This window comes from Notolabrus celidotus, chromosome 2 (genome assembly GCF_009762535.1).
Source record: "Notolabrus celidotus isolate fNotCel1 chromosome 2, fNotCel1.pri, whole genome shotgun sequence".
Lineage (NCBI taxonomy): Eukaryota > Metazoa > Chordata > Actinopteri > Labriformes > Labridae > Notolabrus > Notolabrus celidotus.
The window spans coordinates 32283396-32308433 of NC_048273.1; the positions used below are offsets into that span (position 1 = coordinate 32283396).

At 38.9% G+C, this 25038-nt stretch overlaps 1 protein-coding gene across 1 annotated transcript in view; it reads left to right on the forward strand.

Moving 5' to 3' along the window:
• Positions 1 to 25038, forward strand: part of nlgn1 (neuroligin 1) — a 529881-nt gene that overhangs the window by 153621 nt on the left and 351222 nt on the right. The window contains exon 4 of the mRNA XM_034710260.1: positions 24213 to 25038. This exon is cut by the window's right edge and continues 221 nt beyond it. Coding sequence (XP_034566151.1) covers positions 24728 to 25038 — 311 coding nt within the window. The 5' untranslated portion in view covers positions 24213 to 24727. The remainder of the gene's footprint in view (positions 1 to 24212) is intronic.

The window sequence follows — 25038 nt, forward strand, 5'->3', positions numbered from 1 at the left end:
TGTTTAGCTGAGGTTAATACATTTTGATACATTTTGACTATAGTCTTACCTTCCTACTAGTTGTTAGTTGGACTATACATTTTTGTTTAAAATCTTGGAAATTTCCCCGCAGGAGCTTCAGCTTCAAGATAATACAACATAGTGCCAAAATTGAAAGCATCAAAAATAGCTTTAAAGAAAAATAATCTGTTGAATTTTTGTTGCATTCAAATTTCAATGTTAGTCAGGTTAGGTAGAGTGGGTCAGGGAGGAGTTCATCCTATTAGGCTTGGTTGAAATAAATATTGTGTCATCTGCATATAAGCTTAACCAGAGACGAGAGTCTGAGTGATTTGTTTGACAGCATGCATATGCACGACTTAATCTCCTTACATTACAAACATTAAGTGGGATTGGCGGGTCTTCTTGAGCACAGAGTAACACTAGTCTTCCAGGTAGGATATAGACCATTTAAACCAGTTGTTCGTATACTCTAAAACAGGGGTGTCCAAAGTACGGCCCGGGGGCCAATCGCGGCCCAAGGTCCATTTATTTATGGCCCAAAGCTTCCATCTTAAAAGGTGTTATTTATAGCACAGAAATTAATCCCATTCTGAATTATCTGTACATTTGCAGTTTATTTCAAGTGCACAAACAAAACTAAAGTAAATCCAGAAACATCTCAAAATGCTTCATATGGACTACCTGTGTAAAGCCAAAGCTCTGTGAATTCTGCTAGATGGCATTAAAGAAGAAACACAAGAACTCTTAAAGTTAACAGGTTTTCAAATTAATGTTTTTATCATGATGTGAAAATGTTCTTGATGAACACTAAAGGTTCAAAAGACACAACAGAGGACACAAGACAAGATCCAAATTATGAAATTGTGCAGAAAAGGCAACATTTGTGCTTAAAAAATGTTCAGAATGCAGGAAAATAACTGTTTAATTCTTAAAATGTTGTCTGCTGATCAGAAAAGTCTTAAAAACAACACGAAAAAGAAGTGTGATGAAATCCAGATCGTGATCCTGCCATAGAAAAATAATGATACAATATTTTTCCCACATTGCCCGACCCTACTGAAAAACATTTTCCTCCTGAAGAAGATAAAGTTTTCTAATGTTTACGTGGCTTGTGGAGAACTGAGGACTACCTAGTTACTGATTTATTGAGAAAAAAAAAAGTAAAATCATTGTTATTAAATAGAGATTTCATATATAACTTTTATGATTACTAAGTCTCAGTAGGAGCCACTGGCCCTGAGGTATTCTGACAACATCAAATGTGGCCCTCTTTGAAAAAAGTTTGGACACCACTGCTCTAAAATGTTCTTATTGTGTTATGGGCTGCACTCCAGCCCAAGAGGGTGAAAATGCTGATGGCTCAAAAATGAACCAATAAGGGGGTTATTGTGAGATGGTTTTTGAGCGTCTCTTAAAGTGTATATTTTAATCATTTTGGCCAGAATTGGAGTGATAATCAAAATGGCCAGTTTTGCTGGACCTAGAATAATGTGCACTGTGAAAAAAAACTGAGGCCATCTAAAATTTTCATTGGCACGGCTTTAACATGGCATATGAACATCTGTATGAAATCACATTATCCTTCTCATTTCTTTGGTCACAACAGATTTGGAAAACATACTATTTTATTTTTATGCAATATAATTTACTGCTACTGAGCTTCTAGTGTCCCACATTTAGAAGAAAAAAAAAAGTAGTTCCAAGCGATGACAAATCTGAGGATTTTGTAAATTGTGTAACCATTGTAGCAAAGTAGTTCCCCTGTTAAGAGCCTTTTGTGTTTCCCCTATGGGTTTAAGTTTAAATAGATTCTACTTGTTTTGCCTCCCTGAGTGTGTTTCTAAATATATGATGAGGACTACTGTCACTGACTCCAAATGCAACATCTGGCAGCTTGTTCCTGAGCTCTGTCGGGTCTGAGTGGAAATGCAGGCGTCTGTTGTAGTTTCATCTTTCCTGTGTTGAGGTTGTGACTCACTTTTTTTTTTTTAATACTAATAACACCTTTAATCAGGTTTCATATTTCTTCACCTTTTTGAGCCTTGAAGTAGGAAATATTTATGGATTTATTTGTTTGTTTTCATAGTGGATTGGGATGCTCAGATCACTTTTTTGGTGAAGACATTGCAGCTTTTTTTTGTATTTCTACACAACGTTAAATGTAGAAGCTACATTGCATTCTGGCTATACTCAGTCCCAGTCACAGATGCATTGCAGTTAAAATGTCTACTTGAAACAAATATATTTACCCACTTCCCGATTTTGTCCTGTCAAAAATACAACACACAGAACATACCCTCTGTTCTTTTAAAAGTAGAATATGTAATTTATCAGAAAACTCTGCCATGAAAATGTTAATAAAGCTTGTCTCAGAAGCATGTAGCTCATGAACTGGACTGACACCAATACCCCCTACAGCTGTTTTACACATTACAAGCTCCTCTAGAGAAATAATCAGTCTTGTCGTTGATGGTCTTGTTTGCTTTTATAGTTCATAAAGAAGCATCTGGATTAATTTGAGTCTGTTTGTTATAAGCAGTTAAAACACCCCACAGGAGCTTTAACATTGTACAGAGTTGATTGAGTTTTTTTTAATCCTGGTTCACAGATAAATACAAACTTCTTTCTTATTCGGTGAGTGCCTTTTTGGCTGCATTTGTACATGATATTTTGGCATCATCATTGACCTGTTTGTTCTCTTTTCCTTGTTTTATTTTTAGACTGAATATTAAATGTACGTCTGGGTAGAATGCTGTTTAAAGCACTGAAGTATGAGATGCAATTTAGTGTAAATTTACTGAAACTGATCTGAGCTACAGTCAATTTAATGAATAGTTTAATCCTTTAGTTTAGTAGTAGTAGTTTATGTCCTGTTGTATTTTTTCCCTACACACATTGAAGCATTGCAGTGCATGTTTGAAGATAAAGTCAGCTAGAATGCATCATTAAAATGATCAATTTATGGTAAAAATAGGAATTTAAATGCACATATACGTGGATTTCATGCTTTTAGAGCTGCAAGCTGCTTTGGAATAAATAGACCCGGCATGGAAGCGATGAATAGAGCTATGCATGAGATGCTCCAGATATGGACCCCGTGGGCACACATACACACTGGCTACAATGACAGCCTATCCGTAGCTGTGACAGAGCCAGGACATGACAGAGCTAGACTCTGTGTACATTGGCTGCATTTCATCCTGTCAAGTTCTTCAGATGTGACTGATAATTTAAAAAGATTGTCCTAAAAGATGTTCTGTTTAAACAGTGTGTAGTTGTAGTGCTCATACTGTCATGGCACATATTGCAGGGCAGTGATGGGGTTAACAACTTCAGTGTCTTTGATTTTTCGAGTTTGAGTTTTATTCTTTAAGGCTCTGCATTGTCCCTTGATTCCCTCTTAATTTGTGTTTTTTTTTTAATCCCTTTTTAATGTTATATATATTACGTGCGTGTGCAAATAGTCCACAAGCTAACAGGCAGAATTGCTTTAAATACACACAGTCATGTTCAACTTCAAAATACACACACAGACACACCCACACCCACACAGACGCACGTTCACCCCCACATGCACAGACACATCCACCCACACACATCACTTTAATAGCTGTCATTGAGCGTCAGTGAAATGGCAGCAGTATGGCTGCAGGCGGCCGTAGCTGATCTGAGCTCATTAGACCAGCGTTTCAGACCGAGGGGATTCAGTTGGGATTTGTTACGCCGCTACAGTATTCCTGACCCGGCCAGAAGGTGAAATTAGGAGAGATGGAGTGAGGGATGCGGAGAAGGTAAAGAAATGAGGTTATAGCAGGGTAGAGAGACAGGAAATTGGGAGCAGAGAAAAGGAGCAGAGAAAAAGAGAAGTGGAGGAAAAAAGGGAAGCTATGAGAGACAAGGGTCGAGGGTTGGAGAACATGGAAGGGAGGAGAAAGTCAAAGGAGAAAAGGAAGTGCAGTGAAAAATGAGGCAATCTGGACGGAACGCAGAGAAATAAAAAGAAATGAGTCGACAGAAAATGAAGTCATGAAGAAGAGCACGCAGGAGGAGCACTGTAAATAAGTGGGAAAAGGTGGAGGCTGGATGATCTGATTAAAAGTGCCAAACGAGAGAGGGGAGAGGAGGAGAAGTAGAGTGCAGTGGAGAACAGGATCGGAGAGGGTGCAAAAAGATAAGATGAAAACTTTATTGATCCCTCTCGGGCAAAAGCAGCAACATAAATGAGTAAAAACAGCGGAGGAGATAAGAGAGGAAATATGAGGTTTAGAAAAATGTACAACAACTTCAAAACCAGCGAAAAATAATGAATTAAGTTTTCACAGGGTATTAGATAACAGCAGCAGCAAATGATGAAAAGGTCCCATTTATTAACATTGATATCAGTGTGTGTGCGTATGTGTGTATAAACAGAAGGCTATGTACGAGTGGTAAAAAGTGATACATGGAGGAAAGAGGGTATATGTTCAGACAGTGAAAATGTGCTGGTTTCCACTTTATTAGCAGATCCACCGAGGATGAAGTATCCATGCATATGCAGAAATAAAAACTAAGCAGGGATAAAGGCATAAAGGAGAGGATGAAATGATACAGAGGATAAAAATAACAGAACAGAAATGAAGAGGTGCGAGTGAGCCGAGGATGGAGAGGAAATGGAATGAAGACATGGGGGGGAAGATTGAAGAGGGATTTTCCAGTTGGTTACCCGGTCCTGACCACGTGTGAAATTTGCTCTGAACACCCGGTGGCGTTCAATCACCAGTCAAGTGAAGCAACAAAGAAATTAACGCCAAAGTAGAGTGTGAGAAATGAAGAGAATAAAAACGGGAAAAGGCAAACCCATTTCTGACATTTTACAGCACTGTTCTTCTCGCACTTCTTCTACAACACGTAATGAAAAATGAGTGCTGCTAAAATTGGTCATGTAAGAAGTCATTGAATTAACTTTTGAGGCTGAAATTGTGCTTCTATGAAATATTCAGCCGATGATGTGAGAAAATTGTATTTTCTTTCCATTCTTGAATCGACTTATTTCATTTAATTATTTGCATCAGAACTCATATTTCTGATTCATGTTTGGTAAATTAGTTTTTCTGCTTTTTATTGACACATGTCTGCTTGTGCTGGTTCATTTCTCAAACAAGAACAACTTCTGTGGACAAAACTATAATTTACCTCACATTTACCCAATTATATAATTATTTCAAGATTCCTTCAGGTGTTGACTCCAGGAATAATGTGTTTTGGTTCGTTCAAGGACACCTCTCGCACTTGGTGAAATGTTTGTTTCACATCACCTATGATTTAATTTGCACCACAGTGGACGGTAAAAAAAAAGAGATTTATTTATCCATCCAATAAGGGCTGTTTCTGAACCTTATGGCATTTTCTTTCCTGCTTATTATTATCTATGCAAGTAAAACGTTCAGAGCTTTCAATTTCCAAAATCCGATTTTCTGCAAAAAAGCAAGGTATGAGAAACTGTGGAGTTTGTTTGCACTCTGATTCTGGAACTGGTTCTGTGGCAGGAAGCTCTATTTGTTCTGGGTTTGTCAAACAGTCAGTAGTGAGTATCACTGATGACAAATTCAGCTGAAACAGAAGCTGCAGCAGTGGTTGAAAGGAACCGTGTTAAATAGCAATTGGGTAAAAATGTCAGTTACCAGTATTCAATATGTGACAGTAAACACATTTACATGAATCTGATCCCACTTGGCTTCATTTTTCATGTGATTTTCTAACATTTCCTTGTTATCAAAGATAGCACCACATTACAAGCATTTATAGCAAAAATACAGTAAAAGCAACAAAGTAATACAATTAGAGGTACAATATTAAAATACAATCAGAATTATTATTATTATTATTATTGTTTTGTAAAAGTGTGTCTTTTACAAAAACAATCAATCAAACAAACAAACAAACAAACAAACAAACAAACAGACAAACAAAAAACAACAACAAAGGACTGATCCCCTCTGTTACCTTGATCTCCCCTGGCAGGCTGTTCCAAAGTCTAGGGGGTCTGACATCAAAAAGACCCATCCACTTTGGATATAAGTCTAGACTCCCACCCTGGCTCATAAGGGGATAAAAGCTCAGAAACATGTGGAGGAGCTAGTCCATGTTGTGCTTCAAGTGTGATTTGAAATAATCTTAAAATCAATCCTAAAAACAACAGGTAGCTGATGCAGTGTTGCTAATTCCAGATAAATGAAAATGGGCATTATCTTTATGGATTATATTACCAAGAAGGAGCATGTAAATGGTAAATAGCATTTTCCCAGGAAGAATAGCAGATGCTTATGCTTGTGCTAATGGGGATCCTAATAAATAGAGAAAGAAACAAAGACCCTGAAGGCTTGTATGAAGTAAGCTGGTGTCCTCTTCTGTTTTTCTCAGTTCCTTGACTTTGTGAAGACCCCTCATTTATTGTTTTCCATATCTTAACAATAAGAGAGACAAAAAAAAAAGAGGATGGCAGTGACTTGAGATAAGAGAGGAAATGATATAATGACACAAAGAGAAATAACAAGGACAAACAAAACAAAGAGAACCAAGAGATCAATTGAAGCCATGTGGCCATGTTTTTATTACTGTCGGCTGACACAAAGAGATAACTTCAGTGACAGTTTCAGACGATGTAGACTGCATTTTCTGCATATTCTTAACCATTGACATTATTTTTACAGTGTGTAACTTGCATTCAAGTAGTATGTTCTTTTTCTGCTTTAATAACTCAATGGATGAAAATACATACACCACAAGCCTGGCTTTACTTGAGGTTTGTGCGAGGAATTGATGCACTAAAAAATTTAAAACAAGAAAACAGATGGAAACAGCAAAATATGCTGCAAATGAAAAAGAATGCATTGCAAGTAGCCGAAATGATGGCATCAACAGCAAAAGTGTTGCAAATACTTCAACGATGTAAAATAACAAACAACTGCTAAGACAAACCAGTGCAAAACAAGACTTCAGAGTTGCGTGAAACAGCTTTATGACTGACATGCATATACAGTACATGCAGAATGGGAATACCTCAACTGTATTGGTGTTGAATGGTCATTAATGCTGCCATGAAGAGCAGGGATTCTTAAAAGTATTTATGCACACCTCATAGATGGGAAACAATAATTTGACCTTTTTGATAATCAAATCAAACAACCAACTTGACATCAACCAGTTGGTTAATAAAACAGGTCATTTTATGGCTAGCATCAGAGTGCTTCCCTTTGTTGTCATCACATTAATCTCAGACATTTTCCTCATGTGCTTCCAAATGAACAGCTTTTGACTCACTGACTGCTTTATGTCCTTCTCAGCAGTTCATGTGTCCATGATAACAAAGAGCAGCATGTCATTTCTTTCTCTACAGCTTCACTATAAAACCACTTGCAGCCACTTTTATGGACTCGTTAACAAAACCGCGAAACAATCAATGAAAACAGCTTCCTTTTCAGCGCTCTCACTGCCTCCCGCTCTTGTTGTCTGTCCGCAATTATGCTGTCAGTGCCAGCTTCCTTTTGTTTGTGTACATATCATTTTTTGTGTGCTGTTGTCGATAAGCGGTCATTTGTTTAGAAATATGCTTGCTGGGAGGAGGGGTACGGGGGTGTGCTGTCTGTGAGTATTGCCGTTTGGGGCTGGGAGGATGAAGTTGATGACTGTCAGCTTCCCCACCATGTGTGGTTTGACTCGAGAGAGACACTGCGTCTGTGATTACTTAGTCGAACGCAACAGATGTTTCACAGGGAAAAACTGGGATTTCTGCTCCTGTGTCTGAGCTGGCAGATGGAATACTCAAATTGTTTGCTCCCCTAATGCTTCACCTTCACTCCCACGTTGATGCCACTCTTATCCCATAAGGCCTTAGAGGAAATAACATCAGCAGATGCAAATTGTCACATCCGTGGGTTTGAAGTTAGAAGATAGACCAGTTTAGACAAATATTAACATATGGAGCTTGTTAAAACATATAACCCGAGAGGGAAGGTCTGCTGGAAATAGAGATATTTTCTTCTTATAACAAATGGTTTCCAATTTGTTCTGCGTATTTGAAAGGCTTTTTTCAACAGACAGGCAGCATTTAATTGTAAGCCAAGATTGCATGGGATCCTGAGTTTATTATCAAGATAGCCTTGAAAAAATGTCTGAATATGTCTTTACATGTTTCACTCATCAAAACATGTGAGGCTTACTTGTTGTTACGATGTTCTTCCGATGCTTTTGTTGTGTTGTATTGTGCTATTTGTGTACGTTTACTGAAAGTGTTCTGACAGACTATGGTAGGCAGACCTTGCTTTGAATAGATCCAATCAAAACTAGCAACTTCTTTGGTGCTCTCTTCCATGAATCTAAAACATTGATGTGTTCATTCTAATACCATGCATAGAACAGTTTCATTCCTCACATCTAAAGTACATTGAAAGCTCCTCATGCAGGCAATAGTATTCTGTATATGTCTTCTATCTTTGTGCAGCTCGCTGATGGCAACCTTCAATTTTACACTCCTCAGAATACTATTATCATCTTTAAACTCATACTAAATGCCAGAAAATGATCTTAAAAGCCTACACCTCTCTCCTTTATGCATGGTAACAATACTGAAGAGTGACTTGGGATCAAAATATTGGTATTTCCTGGATGCAATCATTTGCATTTGTTCACAATATTAAAAATCTGATCACCAAATTACATCAAAACCTTTTTCTAAGCACAAGAATTGATCCTTCTGTCCTGCTGAAACGCATGGAAAAACAGTCTTTCTTTTAATACAACATTATGGTGACTTAATGTACATACATGCTGCTGCTGCAAACTGCTACCACATGTAGGTTTCTGTTGCATTATGTTCTTTCTATATGAGGTCTGGCAGCTCCTGGGGTTTTGAATGCATGTAAGTTGGTTCAAGAAATGATTTCAGAAAAAAAACCCCATTATTTGCTCACAACAGTTCTGTTACTTAAGTAGTATAGTATCGCCTTTAACTCTTCCGGGTGCATGTACAAAACTGCTGTTCCTAATTTACGGTTTATGCCTGCCTGCAATTTTTTATTCTCATACTTCATGGGAACTTAACATAGAAAAAACATTTCTCTTTCACCTGAGAGTTATATATTGTGGGAAAATTCCTGATACCGAACACTGAAAGCATGATTTGGAGCATGGTGATTTCATACACCAAACCTTTTAATGTGACATCAATCAATCCATCAATCCATCAATCCATCAATCAATCTTTAATTGTATAACGCCAAATCACAACAAACATTATCTCTAGACGCTTTTACAAACATAGCAGGTCTAGACCACTCTATGTCAAATTATGAACAGAGACCCAACTTCACAGGGTAAGACTCTTACCACACCTTAAACCACCATGAGAATTGCACCTCGCAGTATTTAGCTAGTTACAGCGGCTAGGAAAAACTTCCTTTTAACAGGCAGAAACCTCGAGCTGAACCAGACTCATGTTAGACAGACATCAGCCTCGACTGAGTTGGGTCTGGAAAGAGGGATGGAGGAGAATAAGAGATAGAGGGAGCAGTGATAGTGATGTCGATTAGTAGTAGTAGTAGTAGCTGTTGCCATGTGATCCAGGCTCTTACCGTACAGACTGCTTAACCACACCTTTAAAATATATAAAGAGGCTATATAACCATAAATATATAAATAGGCTATATAACCATAAATATATAAATTATACTGTATACACATGTGAAGATGAATACAATAAGGCTGTTTTCTATATTTATACTTACAGGCAAACTTTTTTACCTGTAAATTTCATTGCAGCTTTCATGCTTCTTTTTTACTGTCGCACTTTTTTTATTTCCATGTTACCGCGTTCGCTTACCCTTCCAAGCTTGCAGGCTTCCCCTGGGAATCCCGTGTTTCACGTTACAATGCTATGAACTATGGGTAATTCCCTTACGCTAAGTCTGCAAAAATATAAATGGGGTATAAAAAAATATAAATGGGGTATAAAAGACTCAAAAAGTCAGTCAGAGATCCCTCACACACTTGATGATTTGACAGAGGGACAGCCTTAAACCCTCATAGACTTAGCGGGAACGCTCCTCAAAGTCAGTGAGTGCTTGAGGGTGGACATTGAGATTGGGCCTCAGTGTTTCTCCTCTGTGTCAGTGCCAGTTTGTCTTCCAACCATTTTTTTAAGTGTAGATTATTGATGTTAACTTGCCAGCAATGGACTCTGTTACAGTAAGACATTTTTGTTTGTTTATTAGATTAATCCAACGAGTATTTTAGGCTCCTCCCTCTTGGTGAAATTACTAAATTTGATCATTTTGACCACAGAGAGGATTGAATTAGTCTAGTTAAACTTAAGATTTTGAAATATAGTGACATATATAATTGCCATGGTTTTTATATACAAAATGTATTTAATGTCACATATTTTTCTGAGGCGCATTTGCAGGTTCTATGATTAATATTTCTTGTCATTTTTCATTGAATTTGTGAAAAAATAGTTGCGTGTAGCCTAACTCAGTTGGGGTGGGCTCTTGCCCCAAAGCATTATTTCTCTGGTTCTGCCTTTCCTCTCCTCTCTTACCTATCTCTCTGTGTTTTCTTGTTTCTCTACACATGTGGGTATGATCAGTGGTGAGAGCTAGCTAGGATGAGGGTTGATTCGGAATGCTAGAGCTAGCAGGTCAGCCTCCTCTAGTTGTTGTGATCCTAGCTTGATGAAACAATGGTGACAGACGGTGTTCCCTTGGTGTGTTATGTGACTCTTATTTCCCAGGTCGGGATGTGGGGGCCAATAAGGGCCAGGTGATAGAGGAGCCAGTTTCAGCAATGTCAGTTGGAGCTTGCATGAACAGATCATTGTTTTGTTTAAGGTTGCAGTGTTATTTGGGTTGTGGGGGGAATTTGGTAGACCCTGTAACATATGGGTAGGAAACAGGAGGTAACATAAGTCAATGCAGAGCAACAGTTGGATTGAAAGGTTGTAACCAGAAAACACTTAGTCAGAAGTATTGTAGAAAGACTAATTTTCAGTGTTTTAAGATGGCAAATAAAAACTTCTGACTTATTGACAAATGCCAAGAGATCTACCTTCATACAACCCGTCCCTCACACCCAACAGCACTGCCATACTTGTTCACACCCTAGTAACTCCAAACATACTGTAATTCCCTCCTCGTTGGTCTCCCTCTCAAATCCATCCATAAACTCCAACTGGTCCAGAACTCTGCTGCTTGTATCATCACCAGAACTCCGTCTACCAATCACATCACTCCCGTCCTTCAGCAGCTTCACTGGTTACCGGTCAAAACTCACAAATTTCAAGATCCTGCTCCTCAGCTTTGAGGCCCTCCATAACTTTGCTCCTCCATACCTCTCTGGACTTCTGCACATGAACACACCCAGCCGCTCTCTCAGGTCTTCTTCTTCCATTCACCTCACTACACCCCCTGCCCGCTTAACCACCATGGGGTCCAGAGCCTTCAGCTGGTCTGCCCCCCCACCTCTGGAACTCCCTCCCACCAGACATCCGTAACATTGACTCTCTTCTCCATTTTTAAATCACATCCCAAAACACATCTTTTTAAACTGTCATATTCACTCTGATTACACCTCTTCACTGCTCTGTATCTGATCCTGTTAATTACACTGTATCATGCCTTGTTGATTTTATCAGCCTGATTTTTATATTGTTCTTTTTTTCTTAACTCTGCCCTTTACGGTGACCTTGAGTGCTAAGACAGGCACCTTTAAATAAAATGCATTATTATTATTATTATTATTATTATTATTATTATTATTATTATTATTATTATTATTTTATTATTATTATTATTATTATTATTATTATTATTATTATTAACATGAGACAAGGATCAAAGGATCAAAAATGAATTTAAAGGCTTTAAGACCTGTTTTCTTTATAACATTTAACATAATTATGACTTATTCAGCCACAATTTGAATGGAAATGTAGAGGAAAAATATTCTTATTTGTCATATCACTCAAACTGAATTCTGCTTTTAAAAATGATATTTCCATCACTAGTAGCTCATTTAGATTGAGAGTGTTAAAATAAAGTTAAAGGTGCTTTGGTAATGCAAACATGACTTATGAATATCCATACTCAGAGCTCAAAATTACAGTATGATGCCCACAGCTGCTGTTTGAAGCCGTAGTGATTTTTCATCCATAAACAGAAAATATGGGTATCTTCCTCTGCTTTCCTGGTTTGACATGATCCAAAGGGACCATTTAGCATGCTTCACTTTGCTAAAAGTAAAAGAGGTTTAGTGGGCAATTCTTCCGTGTCCCTGAACAAATAACAAAAACTGCTGACTTTAAAGGCGGCCAACAAAGCAGTTTACCCTCTGGCATCAACATGGCAGCAAACATTTTTTTAAGCTATGATGCCTCTCATGCACGCAATAAGAGGAAGCAATTAATTCCCCCTTTATTTGTGGAGTTTGGATGCATTTTAGCTTATTTTGACACGTGGCCAAGCATGAGTCAAAATATATTTAATTTTCTTTTAGTTGTTAGTTGTATGATTTTCTTTTCACCCAGAGTGCAGACATATAGATTTTCCAGCTTTCAGCAAGATAATTGGTTGTGTGTGTGTGTGTGTGTGTGTGTGTGTGTGTGTGTGTGTGTGTGTGTGTGTTTGTGTGTGTGTGTGTGTGTGTGTGTGTGTGTGTGTGTGTGTGTGTGTGTGTGTGTGTGTGTGTGTGTGTGTGTGTGTGTGTGTGTGTGTGTGTGTGTGTGGTTGAAAGATGATTGGAGCTACTTCCTGAGAGAGAAGGTGGCATAGCACAGGAAATTAAAGGACTTGCTGTTTTTTTGCGACATTTCAGCAGGTGTGATTTTGTTAGTTTGTGTGTGTGTGTTTGTTCATACATCATCAGGTATGAAACTCTGTGAAGCTGCTGATTGAAAAAAGGTGATTTATTAGAGTTCTTTGAGATTCGCTATTTTATTTGACACCTGTTCTAGGGAGAGCAATGGCTTCTGCAAAAACACAAACAAATCAAACCTCCTTTCTCCTTGTGAAATGTGTATCTGAGCAAATCCATTCACAACAGTGCTTTAAGAGGTATGCTATGGTGTATAATACCACCACTTCTTAATGTAACCCTTTGACATTCCAGGACTTTTTTGGTATACTGGGTGTTTTTCAGCGTACTGGTCTGTGTTGTGTGATCAACTTGTATTCATCACTCTCCAGTAAAATCCTCGAGTGAAGGCCTGATGAATTTCTTGCACCAAACACCAAAGTTATTGTACATGTTTATATAGCCTGGTGGAAAAATGGATAGAAGCACTATGTTGCATTAGAACCTTATTCATTTACTCATACTGGCCACATGTTACACACCATGAATAAGGGGAGCACTAGCACTTATGTTTTTTCCACTTCAAGCACGACTGCATCTGAGATTTGTGATCTATAAGCCATATAAGTAATGCTGATGAAGACGGACAGAAACAGATGGTTCTTGGAGGAAAAAAGAATGATAAAGCTGTAAGGACAGACTCGTATAATTACATTCTTCTTTATTTTTAAAACATTTACCGCACTATCAAAAGCATTTAACGTCATTAACACAAATATATTGTGTCTGACAGTAAGCTGAGCATCACTTCTGGTTCCTGAAGGTTTCAGCCACTTCTTTATCACGTAACTCCCCTCTTGCCTGTGTGCTGTTTATCTCACAGTGCTGCTCAAGCTCAGCTGAGTCTAGGGGTTGGCTGTGTTGCACACACTGACACTGATATAGACGTGTAATCCTGGACTCCCCAGCCAGATGAGTCAAAATCCAGCCTGACACTGGTAAAGTGCATGTTTCCAGGCTACATCTAGATAGAAGTATGTGGACTAAAGGGGCTAATTACCTACAAGAGATATTTTGATGAATTCTGACACTGAACTCATAATCAAATAATCTGAGATGTTAATTTAAACCAGATTAAAATAAAAGTAAGACCATGAAAAAAAAATGTATACAATACAAATTATAGGGTATAGTAAACTGGTGGTTATGTGGAATAGAACACCAACTTTTGAGACAGGACCCCGATGCACTTATTTTAATATCAGGCTCAATACCTGTCTAACACCTAATTATACTCAACTCAACTTTATCTATACAGCAACTTTCATACATACAAACATGCAAACCAAAGAGCTTTACAAAAGAACAGAGAAACGGAAAACAACGGAAATGGTAAAATAATAACAGCTATAATCAGATATAAAATACTTCAAAATAAAAATAAAATCGACACAGTAAGATTTATAAAATAAGTAAGAGCAAAAATAAACATCAATTACAGTGAAAAAGATCAGATAAATACAATAAATAAATATATTCAATGGTTTTTAAAGCCTCCATTGCAATTAAATCTTATTAGTCGACTTACTGGTTGAATCAGCATTTGCATTCATGATAGTCAATACAGGAGCTTTTTTTGTTTGAAGTTTTAAAAGATGCATAAAATAACGACAGTACATGTAAAAGGTCTCATTCTAACTTTTATTTTGGCATTTTCTCCTCTCTCTATCAGTCCTGTTACTCTGCTAAGGCCCATACTGTGTTGCAGTTTGTGGTTGCTTCTTGGATATTTTCTTCAACTTGGTTGATGTCTCTTTCACTCAGCTCCTTGTGTGTTTTGTCATCCTGTGTTATTTTGTGCATTGTATTCCTCGTGTTGTCTCTTTTTCCTTGCTTGCAACAGGCTGTTGGCTCTCTTAAAGGTGACATTACACTTTTTTCATCAATATATATTGGTCTAAGACGTCCCCAAAACATGTCTTTAGAGTTTATGCTCAAAAAAACACTTTGAAATCAGATCTTGGCATGCCTGAAAAACCCTCTTCTTCAGCCCTCAGAACAGTCTGTTTTCCCTTTGACCACGCCCCCTCAGGAAGTGGATTTGGCCTCGGCTCTCCAGCACGTTGATCTAATGTTTACATGTTGGCTGAATATACACGGCTGCTCACAGGTCGCGTAACTTCAACCCTCTGAATCTGATCCAGAATCTGATCCTGATGGAGAGGCGCCTGCAGCAGGACCTTTCTGAACGATTGGTCACAGATTCTGTGTTTCTTGTTGTTTTATTTATCAGTATGTAGACGTGTGTCTTGGTACACTGCTACTAACATGTAGCTATGTGGCTATGCTAACTAGCGCTAGCAGTTTTCCATTAAAAATAAAAATCATCCACTAGATCTTCAAATCTGCAGACGTGGGGAATAAAACTAATCTTTGTGTTTATTAAGACAGCCTACAACTAGCATGCCTCCCTCCTAAGCTCCTTGTTAGCACACATGTGTGCAGGGAATGAAAAATGGAGGAGAAGTTGAGTTGTATTTTATACAGTCTATGGGCTGAACAAGCTCCGAGCTCTGACTTCCGTTACAGACCGGATGGTGTTGTGACGTAACAAAAACACTGAAGTCTGAAACGGCTGGTTTCACACACATTTACAGAAAGGTGGAGAAATCAGAACAGGGGCAGAATGGATTTTTTTCATCTTCGGGGGGTTTGTAGACGTGCCAGGGACACATATTTAAGGTAGAGAACCATTAAAAAGTCGATTTTGCATGATATGTCACCTCTAATTGCAGGGGTGTGTATAGAATTTCTTGACTTGGGTGGCCCGACTGGGGCACTGAGTAATGCAGGGATGGCATGAAGTATGTGTGCATACATGAACTAACAAGTCGAATGAACTATAACTACTAATTTTAAAGTTAAACATGTTATGTTCCTGTAGTTTTATACCTTTGAAAAGAAACACGGCTGAGAGGCAATGTGGCAAATTCCTGAGCTTCATTTTTCTAAGACTTAGAAAACTTGTTCAAAGCCAAAATAAAAAAAAGAAAAATGGAAAAACAACAGTAAGACAGTGTTTTCTGTAATTTAGAGTACCAACACAAAAAAGTGCTTCAATTAATTAAAGCGAAGAAAACTACTGGTTTCTTGTTAACACAAAGTCAAAATAGTTGATTTTTACATAAGTCCCGCCTCTGACAAGGCAAATAGCCAATCATAGCGTAGCTCATTGGGGTGGCACCAGGAATGGCCTATCCGATTTCAAAGGGGGCCCAAGCCATGCCTTTGGACACACCCTTGGTGGTTTATCAATGCTACTGTAAACTAATGCTTTTGTCACATTGTGAACAGGAAGAGATCAAATCATTAACAATATAATTATGCTGGATTCCTCTTCAGATATCAGGTTGTTTCTGCCGTCACTCTTGCTATTCAGACTTACTAATGGTTGTTATGGGGTTTGGACCAATCAGAATCAGTACAGGTATTTCACACAGCCAGGCAAACAGTCAGGATCCAGATCTTGGTTTAGCCCTAGAAGCTCTTAAGAGTCCATTGAAATGAAAGATCTGACATCAGTCCATGACCAAAGTTAATGTGACAAACATTTCTGTTTTAAGTTAAAAGTATGTGCAAAAATCCTAAAAAAAATATTAGTGTCCAAAAGAATGCCCAATCTCTGCAGATTTCACGCCCCCTTCAGTTTTATTGTCAGTCTTTGCAGGTGGGTTTGCTCTCTAGTTTGGTTTCCATTTTTCCTTTGTATGCCTCTATTCGAGTGAAAATGCTTTTTGTTCCGCCGCTGGTAAACAGCTGCACTTTAAACAGGAAGCATTATCAGAGCACCCTGCTATCCCAAACAACAGTAAACAAGTGTGAAAGCAGAGCAGCAGTGTTGAAGAGGGGGATGACAATTATGTTTGACTCAAACAAACCTTGTGTGAAAATAGTCTCATTGTGGGTGTGTGGGTACATAATGAACATCCAATCAGTGCTAGCTTGAGTCACACCTGTGCGTTTCTGCCAATTGCAGTGTTAGTCATTTCTGTTTTGGGAGATATGGGATAGAGGGAATGCCAAGTGTACTAATTTGTACTACCTGTATCCTGTAATCTGTCAAGCAAAATATAAATATTTTACCATTGCAACCATGTTCCTCATTAAAACCTGCAGCCTCCTGACTTCAAACAGAAACTCAACATGTGATTATCACTGTTGAATTTAGGTCTGCTCTCACAATCACAGTAGGCATACTGAGGGAGACGAGTCAAAGTACTGCTCTAATTACTCTGAAATCATGGGTATTGTATCCTCCTCTTCCCCAGTTGCTTTGTTATTTTTGATTGAATGGGTTTTCTCCTTGATGTATACAAACTATCCAAAAATGTATTTTTCTTGATCTTATTTAGTTATTGTTTTTTTCATATATTTGTTTGTGTCACTATCAATTTCTATTTGATTTGTGAAGTTTTATACAATCTCTTCAATTCTGATTCTTTATAATTTTTGATTCCGATTCCATTATTTTGGGAGAATAAAAAAATTACAAATATAAAAAAAAAAAAACATAAATTAGCTGGCCTTTATTGTTGGAACATGTTGACTCTCAAAAGTCAACTGGGACAAAGATTTTTCTTTTTCCCTTCATTTATAAAAATAACAATATTATTTCATTAAAGGATGATACACAAGAAAAACACAATCAAAGTGACTTAAATAAGCAACAGTAAAATTTAAATAAAAATACATTTGAACATAACTATATCAGCACAATATAAACATTTTCTGAATACTAAAGTTAGTTACATGTTTTTATGAATAAGAGGTAGTTGCTGTTTCTGCCTGTACTGCTGAAACTATGTGTTTCAGAGCAGTACAGTGTGTAACTGTCACATTAGAAATAATCTGGGGCCCTCAGCATGTATAGTGTGGTTAGATCAACAGATACATTTACAAAGTGACCCAATATTTCTATGCAGGATTCCTACTTTCCTTGGCTACAGCAGCAGCAAGGCAGGTTTTTACTGCTAAACGTTCACATTATCATCATCTTTTCTCATAATGTCAGTCTGACAGACTGGTGATTGTTCCTTTTTCTGAAGAAGAAGCATCAAATGACATATTAACTACCCCCTTACATGTGAGCCTGAAGCAGTTAACAGAGATGTTCAGAACCAGGTTCTTAGTATATTATATCTCTACCTGGAAGTTTAGTCTTTGTCAGGCCAGCTTTCTCGAAAGCCTGGCTATGTTGAGCTCACTTCGTGGTTTGCCCCTCTGGTTGGGCACATGTCCCTCTTATTGTTGTTCAGGGGTAGTGAGAGGAAATTTAAGGATGCTTTAACACCCCTAAACAGGGTCTAAAAATGATTATCTCTGTTCGCATGAAAGCTGATTTAAAAGTAAGTCAAGTGAGCATGCAGATATCATCTCATCTTGATTACATTGCCGGGGTGTTAATAGACAATTTAGAGAAGTGGTGACTTAAGGATGGGTAAGACACAAAAGTTGTCAATATCTGTTTCTTATTTGTGCTTTTTTTGATAACACAAAAAGACAAAAAGAAACATCCATCAGTGAACAGATTTTAAACCCTGTTGAATGTGTAATTAAGCCAGAGCTAAGATTGATGATGTGATTTTACAGGCGTGCTGTTTGTCACAGCAAAACAACAAGGCTTTCTGGCTCATGAGTTTTCCACTCGCAGCAATTAGAAATAGTGACAGTCAGCGCAAATGACGGAAATACTTCTCACTGTTAATTAAGCTTAAACACATGCTGATGATAAAGGTTGGGCGGTAGCAGATTGATGGGATCCAACGATAACAGCTCTTTTCACACCTACACCTACCTGCCACTCCGACCAACTCCACAACAACATGTTACATCTGAAAACAAGCGAGGCAGCACTTATCTTTGTCACCTGCTGAAATTTGAATGGATAGGAACACTAAGTGCATCAAGAGACTGTGTAGTGAGTCATCCTTCATGGAAGATTTTTATGGTGTGCACGACAGAGATTCAGAAAGTTTGGATTAAAGGGGTTTTGAAAGATTCAACCATCTGTTGCCTCCAGTTAGATTTCACATCGTGTATGCCTTGGTGTGCGTCTGCAACATGAACACAAATCTATATTTCACGTACTAACTTCCCCCCTTTTATTATGATGTGTCTGTAATGACCTTCAGTTTTCATGTGGAGCAAGCCGAGTTATCCCTGATCAAACACTCACTACCACACAGAGAAAATGGGACTGTAAGCCCGTGATCTTTTTATCTCACTCTCTGGTGTTTGATCTTTATCTCCTCCTGTCTTCTTTCTCATTTTCCTCCCATTACGGCTCGCCTGTTGCTAATGTAAACGTCTGAATGTCTAGCTCTTTCATACCTGTCTGCCCATTATATCTCACCCCTTTGTCTGGGATGTAAGTTTGTGTGTGTACAATTGTTGTGTTGCGAATCAGGTGTGTGTTTGAGACACTGCCTAGCCTATAGCATGTATGTGCGCATTTCTTTTTGTACGTGTGTAAATCCGTCATATCTCCCATGAGGTGTCTGAGCTCTATAAGGTGTGTATGTATGTGTTTGTGTGAAATAGTCTTTTTTTTGTTTGGGAGCTAGGCAACCTGTCATGTCTCTGTGTGTGTGTGTGTGTGTGTGTGTGTGTGTGTGTGTGTGTGTGTGTGTGTGTGTGTGTGTGTCTGTGTGTGTGTGTGTGTGTGTGTGCGTGCGCGTGCGCGTGCGCAGGTAAATAGGATTTCCTCGTGTATGAAATCTGAAGGTGAGCTCATCCAGGTGGAACATTGACTCCTAAGCAGTGTGAAAAGAAAAGATACAAAAATGCACACTGGGGATAACAAGCCTTCACAAACTACATAACACATGCTCACACAAACACACACATGCAAGCACACATACGTATACCCGCATATAGATTTACTCCTGAAGATATCTCCTGTCAGCTTCATGAAGGCGAGAAATCAATTTGGATTTATTTCAGTTCACTGACGTTCTTGTCTAAGCATATGCTTTTCCTGTTCTTTCTTTTCTTTTTACCAGACACACTGCATTTATGTTTGATAACTTCAGTGCATTTCGTTATCTATACAAACTTTGCACAAAATTTAACACCAGTAACTCATATTTTCTCCAGTTATATATTCTTTTTTATCAAAGCTGTTTGCCTTGCACAAATGGTAACTTATCAAACAGATCAAAGGGCTCTACCTATCGTCCCATTTTTCCAATTACCTTAATAACTGTATTTCATAGTCAAAAGAGCGTGGTTAAAGCACATTTAGGGAACACTGATAGACATTTTTGGTATTTGAACAGTACTAATTTAGATGAAAAATAAAGTGTGACAAACAGAGAGGTAGTATAAAGTCTCCAACTTTATGATTGGTGTGTTTTAGTGCAAAATTAAACTGATTAGCAGTGGTGGACAGCAACAAAGTACATTTACTTGAGTATCTGTACTTTACTTGAGTATTTGAGTATTTTTAGGGGAACTTATTCCTTTTACTCAACTACATTTGAAAGCCAAATATCAAACTTTTGACTCCTACATTTCCACCAATGCTCTAGTTACCCACTACTTTTTCTTTGAAGTCAGCTGATGACTTTCTTTTCTTTTCTGAAATCAGATCAGTAAGATGTTCATGTACTTGCGTATGGTTTGCCTAAATGGTGTAGCCGTTCCTCATAATTTAAGCCTATGTTTCAGGTTTTTGAAATAAAGAATGATTCATATTGTTGTAAATCTCTGATCTGTTTACCACACAAACTTAATCACAGCTGATTAAGACCAACTTGTCTGCGCTTGTAGTAACTTAGTTGCCGTTTATATTGCATGGTTTACTTTTTAGATATTAAATAATGTTTTCTAGATAAACATAACTTAGCAGAATGTACACCCATGTATTCTTGACTGAACTCATGCTTTTTAAAAATATATTTTGAGATATTTTAAAAAGTAATTTGAATACTTCAAGTAATAATTTGATGGGATGACTTTCACTTGTATTAGAGTAATGTTTGACCAGGAGGATCCGTACTTTGACTTAAGTAATGAAGCCCTGTACTTTATCCACCACTGCCCTTCAGGCTAGGCATGCCAATGTTTTGGCATGCATACAACAGATTTGAAACATTCTTTTGAAATGGACCAAACTCTTAGCTCATGCAACTCCTCCCCTTCCAGTGTACACAGCTCTAACAGGCCACAGTATGAAACACTGTGACGCACAGATTGAAATTATATCGGCTGCATGTCCCTCTGCAGCAGGAACACTAAGTGCATCTCCACACAAAAAGAGAAACTGTGCACACTCAGGCCTGAGGCATAGCAGCGTAACTTGATTATTTAAATCCCCAGACATGCCAAAGAGATCTGTCAGAATGTAATGTTAAATATATTGTGTTTGGTTAACATCAAAGGAAGGTAGGCCATCAATCTTTTTTTTTTGCCCTGCATTGAAGCTGCTTGAACTTTGCTTGTAATCACTGTTGCATTGGTGATGCTCTTGGCTTCGGTGTTAATAGCTGTGGGCTAAATTGTTGCCAAAGGTACTTTTGGTTGGGACTTACAATATATTTGTCTTGTTGTAGCAAATCTGATGTAGTCAGATGCATGCATCACAAGGAGCATATGTCACAGAATGCATGTGTCAGAGTGAGCTTGGAGTCTGTCTCAGGTCAGGTGGGCCTCCATCTGCTGTTTTCAGGCCCAGTATGCCAAAAAGGTAATTTAACAAAGCTACCTGAGGTGAGGCAGGCATCAGACAAGGTATAAGCAAAATGTACTGGTCTGGTTTGTCATCAAAAGGGGCACACAATGCCATAAGCAGCATTACTGATGTCAGATGTCAGAAGATGGGTGTAGCAAAAGCTTGTTGTCTAAAGGCTGATTTATACTTCTGCGTCGAAACGACGGCGTAACCTACGCCGTAGGTCCGCGTAGCTCCCGTACCTACGCAGAGGCCTACGCACGTAGCTGACGTGCACCTCCTCCAAAATGTAACTACGCGTAGAGCCGACGCGGACCGCAAGCTCTGTGATTGGTCCGCTCGACGGCTTTGTCTTTCCCGCATTCACAGCACTTCCGGGGTCCCGGACATCGGCCACACATCGGCCGTGTATTTCATCTCCTCCTCTCTATTCTTCATGTAATCATGTCTGTATGATAAACAGCAACATGTATCAGCTGTAGATTAACATAACACGCTCTGAATCGATGTGGAAAAGTAAACAGAGATCGTAGCGGGACCGGAAGCAGGCGACCGGCTATCAGAGAGACCGCACTGCCCTCAGGCGTTTCGGCGGAGAATTGCTGCGCGACACAGACACACCGACGCAGAAGTATGAGGGGCTCATGTCCGCGTCAGCCCCTGCTGCGTAGGGCGACGCAGAAGTATAAATCAGCCTTTAGTCCACCACCCAATTAACAATTTCCTTTGAATGAATAAAAGCAAATGCACTCTATTTTAGTGGTAGTGGTGCTACTTGGTAACAAGTGCAATTTGAGCACTTTGTGAACCAATCTACCTCTTGCTATCTGAATATTGTACCCTAAGTAGATAAAGCTGCAACTTTCATTTTAGAATAGGTAATTTCTTGTCACTTTTAGGACGCTTGTTATGAAAATGACCACTGTGACCAATGGAAACTAGGAATGACAGTCGTACTTCTCTGTGGATCCCTTTGCTAAGAAGTAAGATATGGCCCAATGATTAAGTATGGAACCCTGAAGTGGGCAAATATCATAGATGACAGAAGAAAGAATGTAGTCTTGGACTCCATTGAATGATATTTGTATTGCCTAGCAAAAAGAAGCCCAATCTTGGTATATTTTCCTTTGTTTCTGTCTGCAGTAAAAAAAATTAAGTGTGTTACATACAGTTTTGTGCGATACAATGCTTGAAACATATAGATCTCTCATATAGACATATAGATTATAACTAGTCAACGTGCTTCAGCTTGGATATCCTGTACTGGGAAATGGATATAATACAAAAGGCATGTATTTATTGAATATTTGACCACCATCACCACTGAAAATTGGGGACAGTGGCATATCCTGTAAACTAATTGGTGTGCCTTTATGTAGCTGGTATGTTGGGTAACATAAATGTTAATTGATGTTGGAAATGCAACTGTTGGGTGAAGCCCCTAGGGTGAATATAACTAGATTACTTAAATTGGGTGAACAATCAAAACCAAACTACTGCTGTGTTTTCTTATCCTCCCTTTAATGCATTTTGTCTTGGTATGGTTTTTAGTCCACCTCAGAGAACATAAAACTTGATCCACATATTCCATAACCAAACCTTTACAATAGCTCAACAAAAGATAACCAGACGTGTTATATTACCCAGCCATATTGTTAAGTGAACAAAACAGATGTACCACAATGACATATAAGGGGACATGAACAGTGGCTTGGTTCAATCAGATATCACACTAGGGGTTTGCAAGATGGACAAACTACAACTTGGTATCATGTAGACTAACTAAACCCAGACCCCCCTGGAACTAGTAAGCATGTTTTAGCCTGACAACCTAGTCCAATTATTTAAGAGTCCTCAGCCCTCAGCTGCACATTTTGCTCCACCAATAAGTGACCTTACCCAGCAAACCATGGCAACAGATGTGGCTTTGGCTATTACAATATCCAATTGTGATTGCAGTATCAGTGCTGGCAGCTATGGTAACAATAACCAATGGTTCATGAAAAGTGGGTTCATGGATGCTTGTATTTTTGGTCTCAGACACGAGTCCAGCTCCTTGAGTGGAGGCCTGACAAGTTTTACACCTATCTACAACCTTGACCTTCTTACTCTGATTTTCTGCTTTGTTACATAAAGGCCAATGCAGTTCTGACATCTGCTCCGAGTGTTAGGCATTTGTTACATAATCACATCACAATATCCACTGTCATTCAGAATGCCTGTGGCTCATACCCTAAGTCTTACTGCTGCCGGCAGTATGCATCCAAGTCTGTGGCTCTCTCCCAGAACAATCCCCGCTCACTTGCACAGAGTGTCTCTGGAGGGCACTCCTTGTTAAGGGCTGGGTATTGAATTATACTGTATGAAAAATCTGCTACACTCCAACATTACCGCCAAACATCTGTCCACATGCACACTGATAGACACCTTGCTTGTTAAGCTGTTGAGTAATGTTGCCTACTGTCATTTGCTATAAATAGATGTTATGTTCCTCTTTAATCGATTGATGTGTGTGCAGATGGCTTTGACGGAAACTGCCCTTCTGCTTCTCATTGTTCCTCCAAAAATAAAGTGAAACCAAACCATGATAAATTAGGTGATGTAATTACCTCTCTTCATGCGGATGCTGATAGTTATTTTTCTTTCTGTGTTGCAGGGGACAATCTTTAGGCTGGACCATACTATCCACTACGAGAACTGCACTGCTACTCCTGCACCTGCTGCTGAACATGGCAGCCAGCTCAACTCAAAACCATGGAAACCTTTGTCACTGACTGGCTTGCCGACCATCCCAGAAGTGGGGCTGAAAGATGGTTTCTCTAAGGTCTTCTTCTTCATTGCAGTGGTTGTTAAGAGGACCTTTTTGAGGAATATATTTCCATATTGAAAGGAATAATTCCCCGATTTGCCTTCACAAAGTTTGAGGGAGCTGATGGCGTATTCATTTCCAGCAAATGGTTTGCACTGCCAACATTTTAAAAAGGATCATTAGCATACACGACCCCTGTTTGCTCCGGAGTTACTGACTTTCTATTGTCTCTGTGTGAATGTGATTTTTGTGTGATTGTGTGTTTGTGTTTGCATCTGCATGGCGTAAGTGAGAGACAGAAAATAAGGAATATTTTACTTGGACAAGAAAGGACGTGAACATTTTGAAGAGGAGTAGCAGCTATGTGCCAGTGGAGGCACCATTTGAGGACTGGGTGTTGGCTTCTTCAGACTACAAAGAGCAAAAGGATGATGGGATACTTGGGGCTTGGTTCATTGGGTGCTTGCCGGTGGGTGTCCTCCCTAATATGGCTGGGCCTGCTGCTGCTGCAGGCATGTACAGCCGAGGTGGCGTATCAGAAACTCGATGAGAACGACCCTGTGGTCACCACTGTCAATGGCAGGCTGCGTGGCGTTAAGAAAGAACTCAACAACGAGATCCTGGGTCCTGTCGTGCAGTTTCTTGGTGTCCCTTATGCTGCTCCCCCGACAGG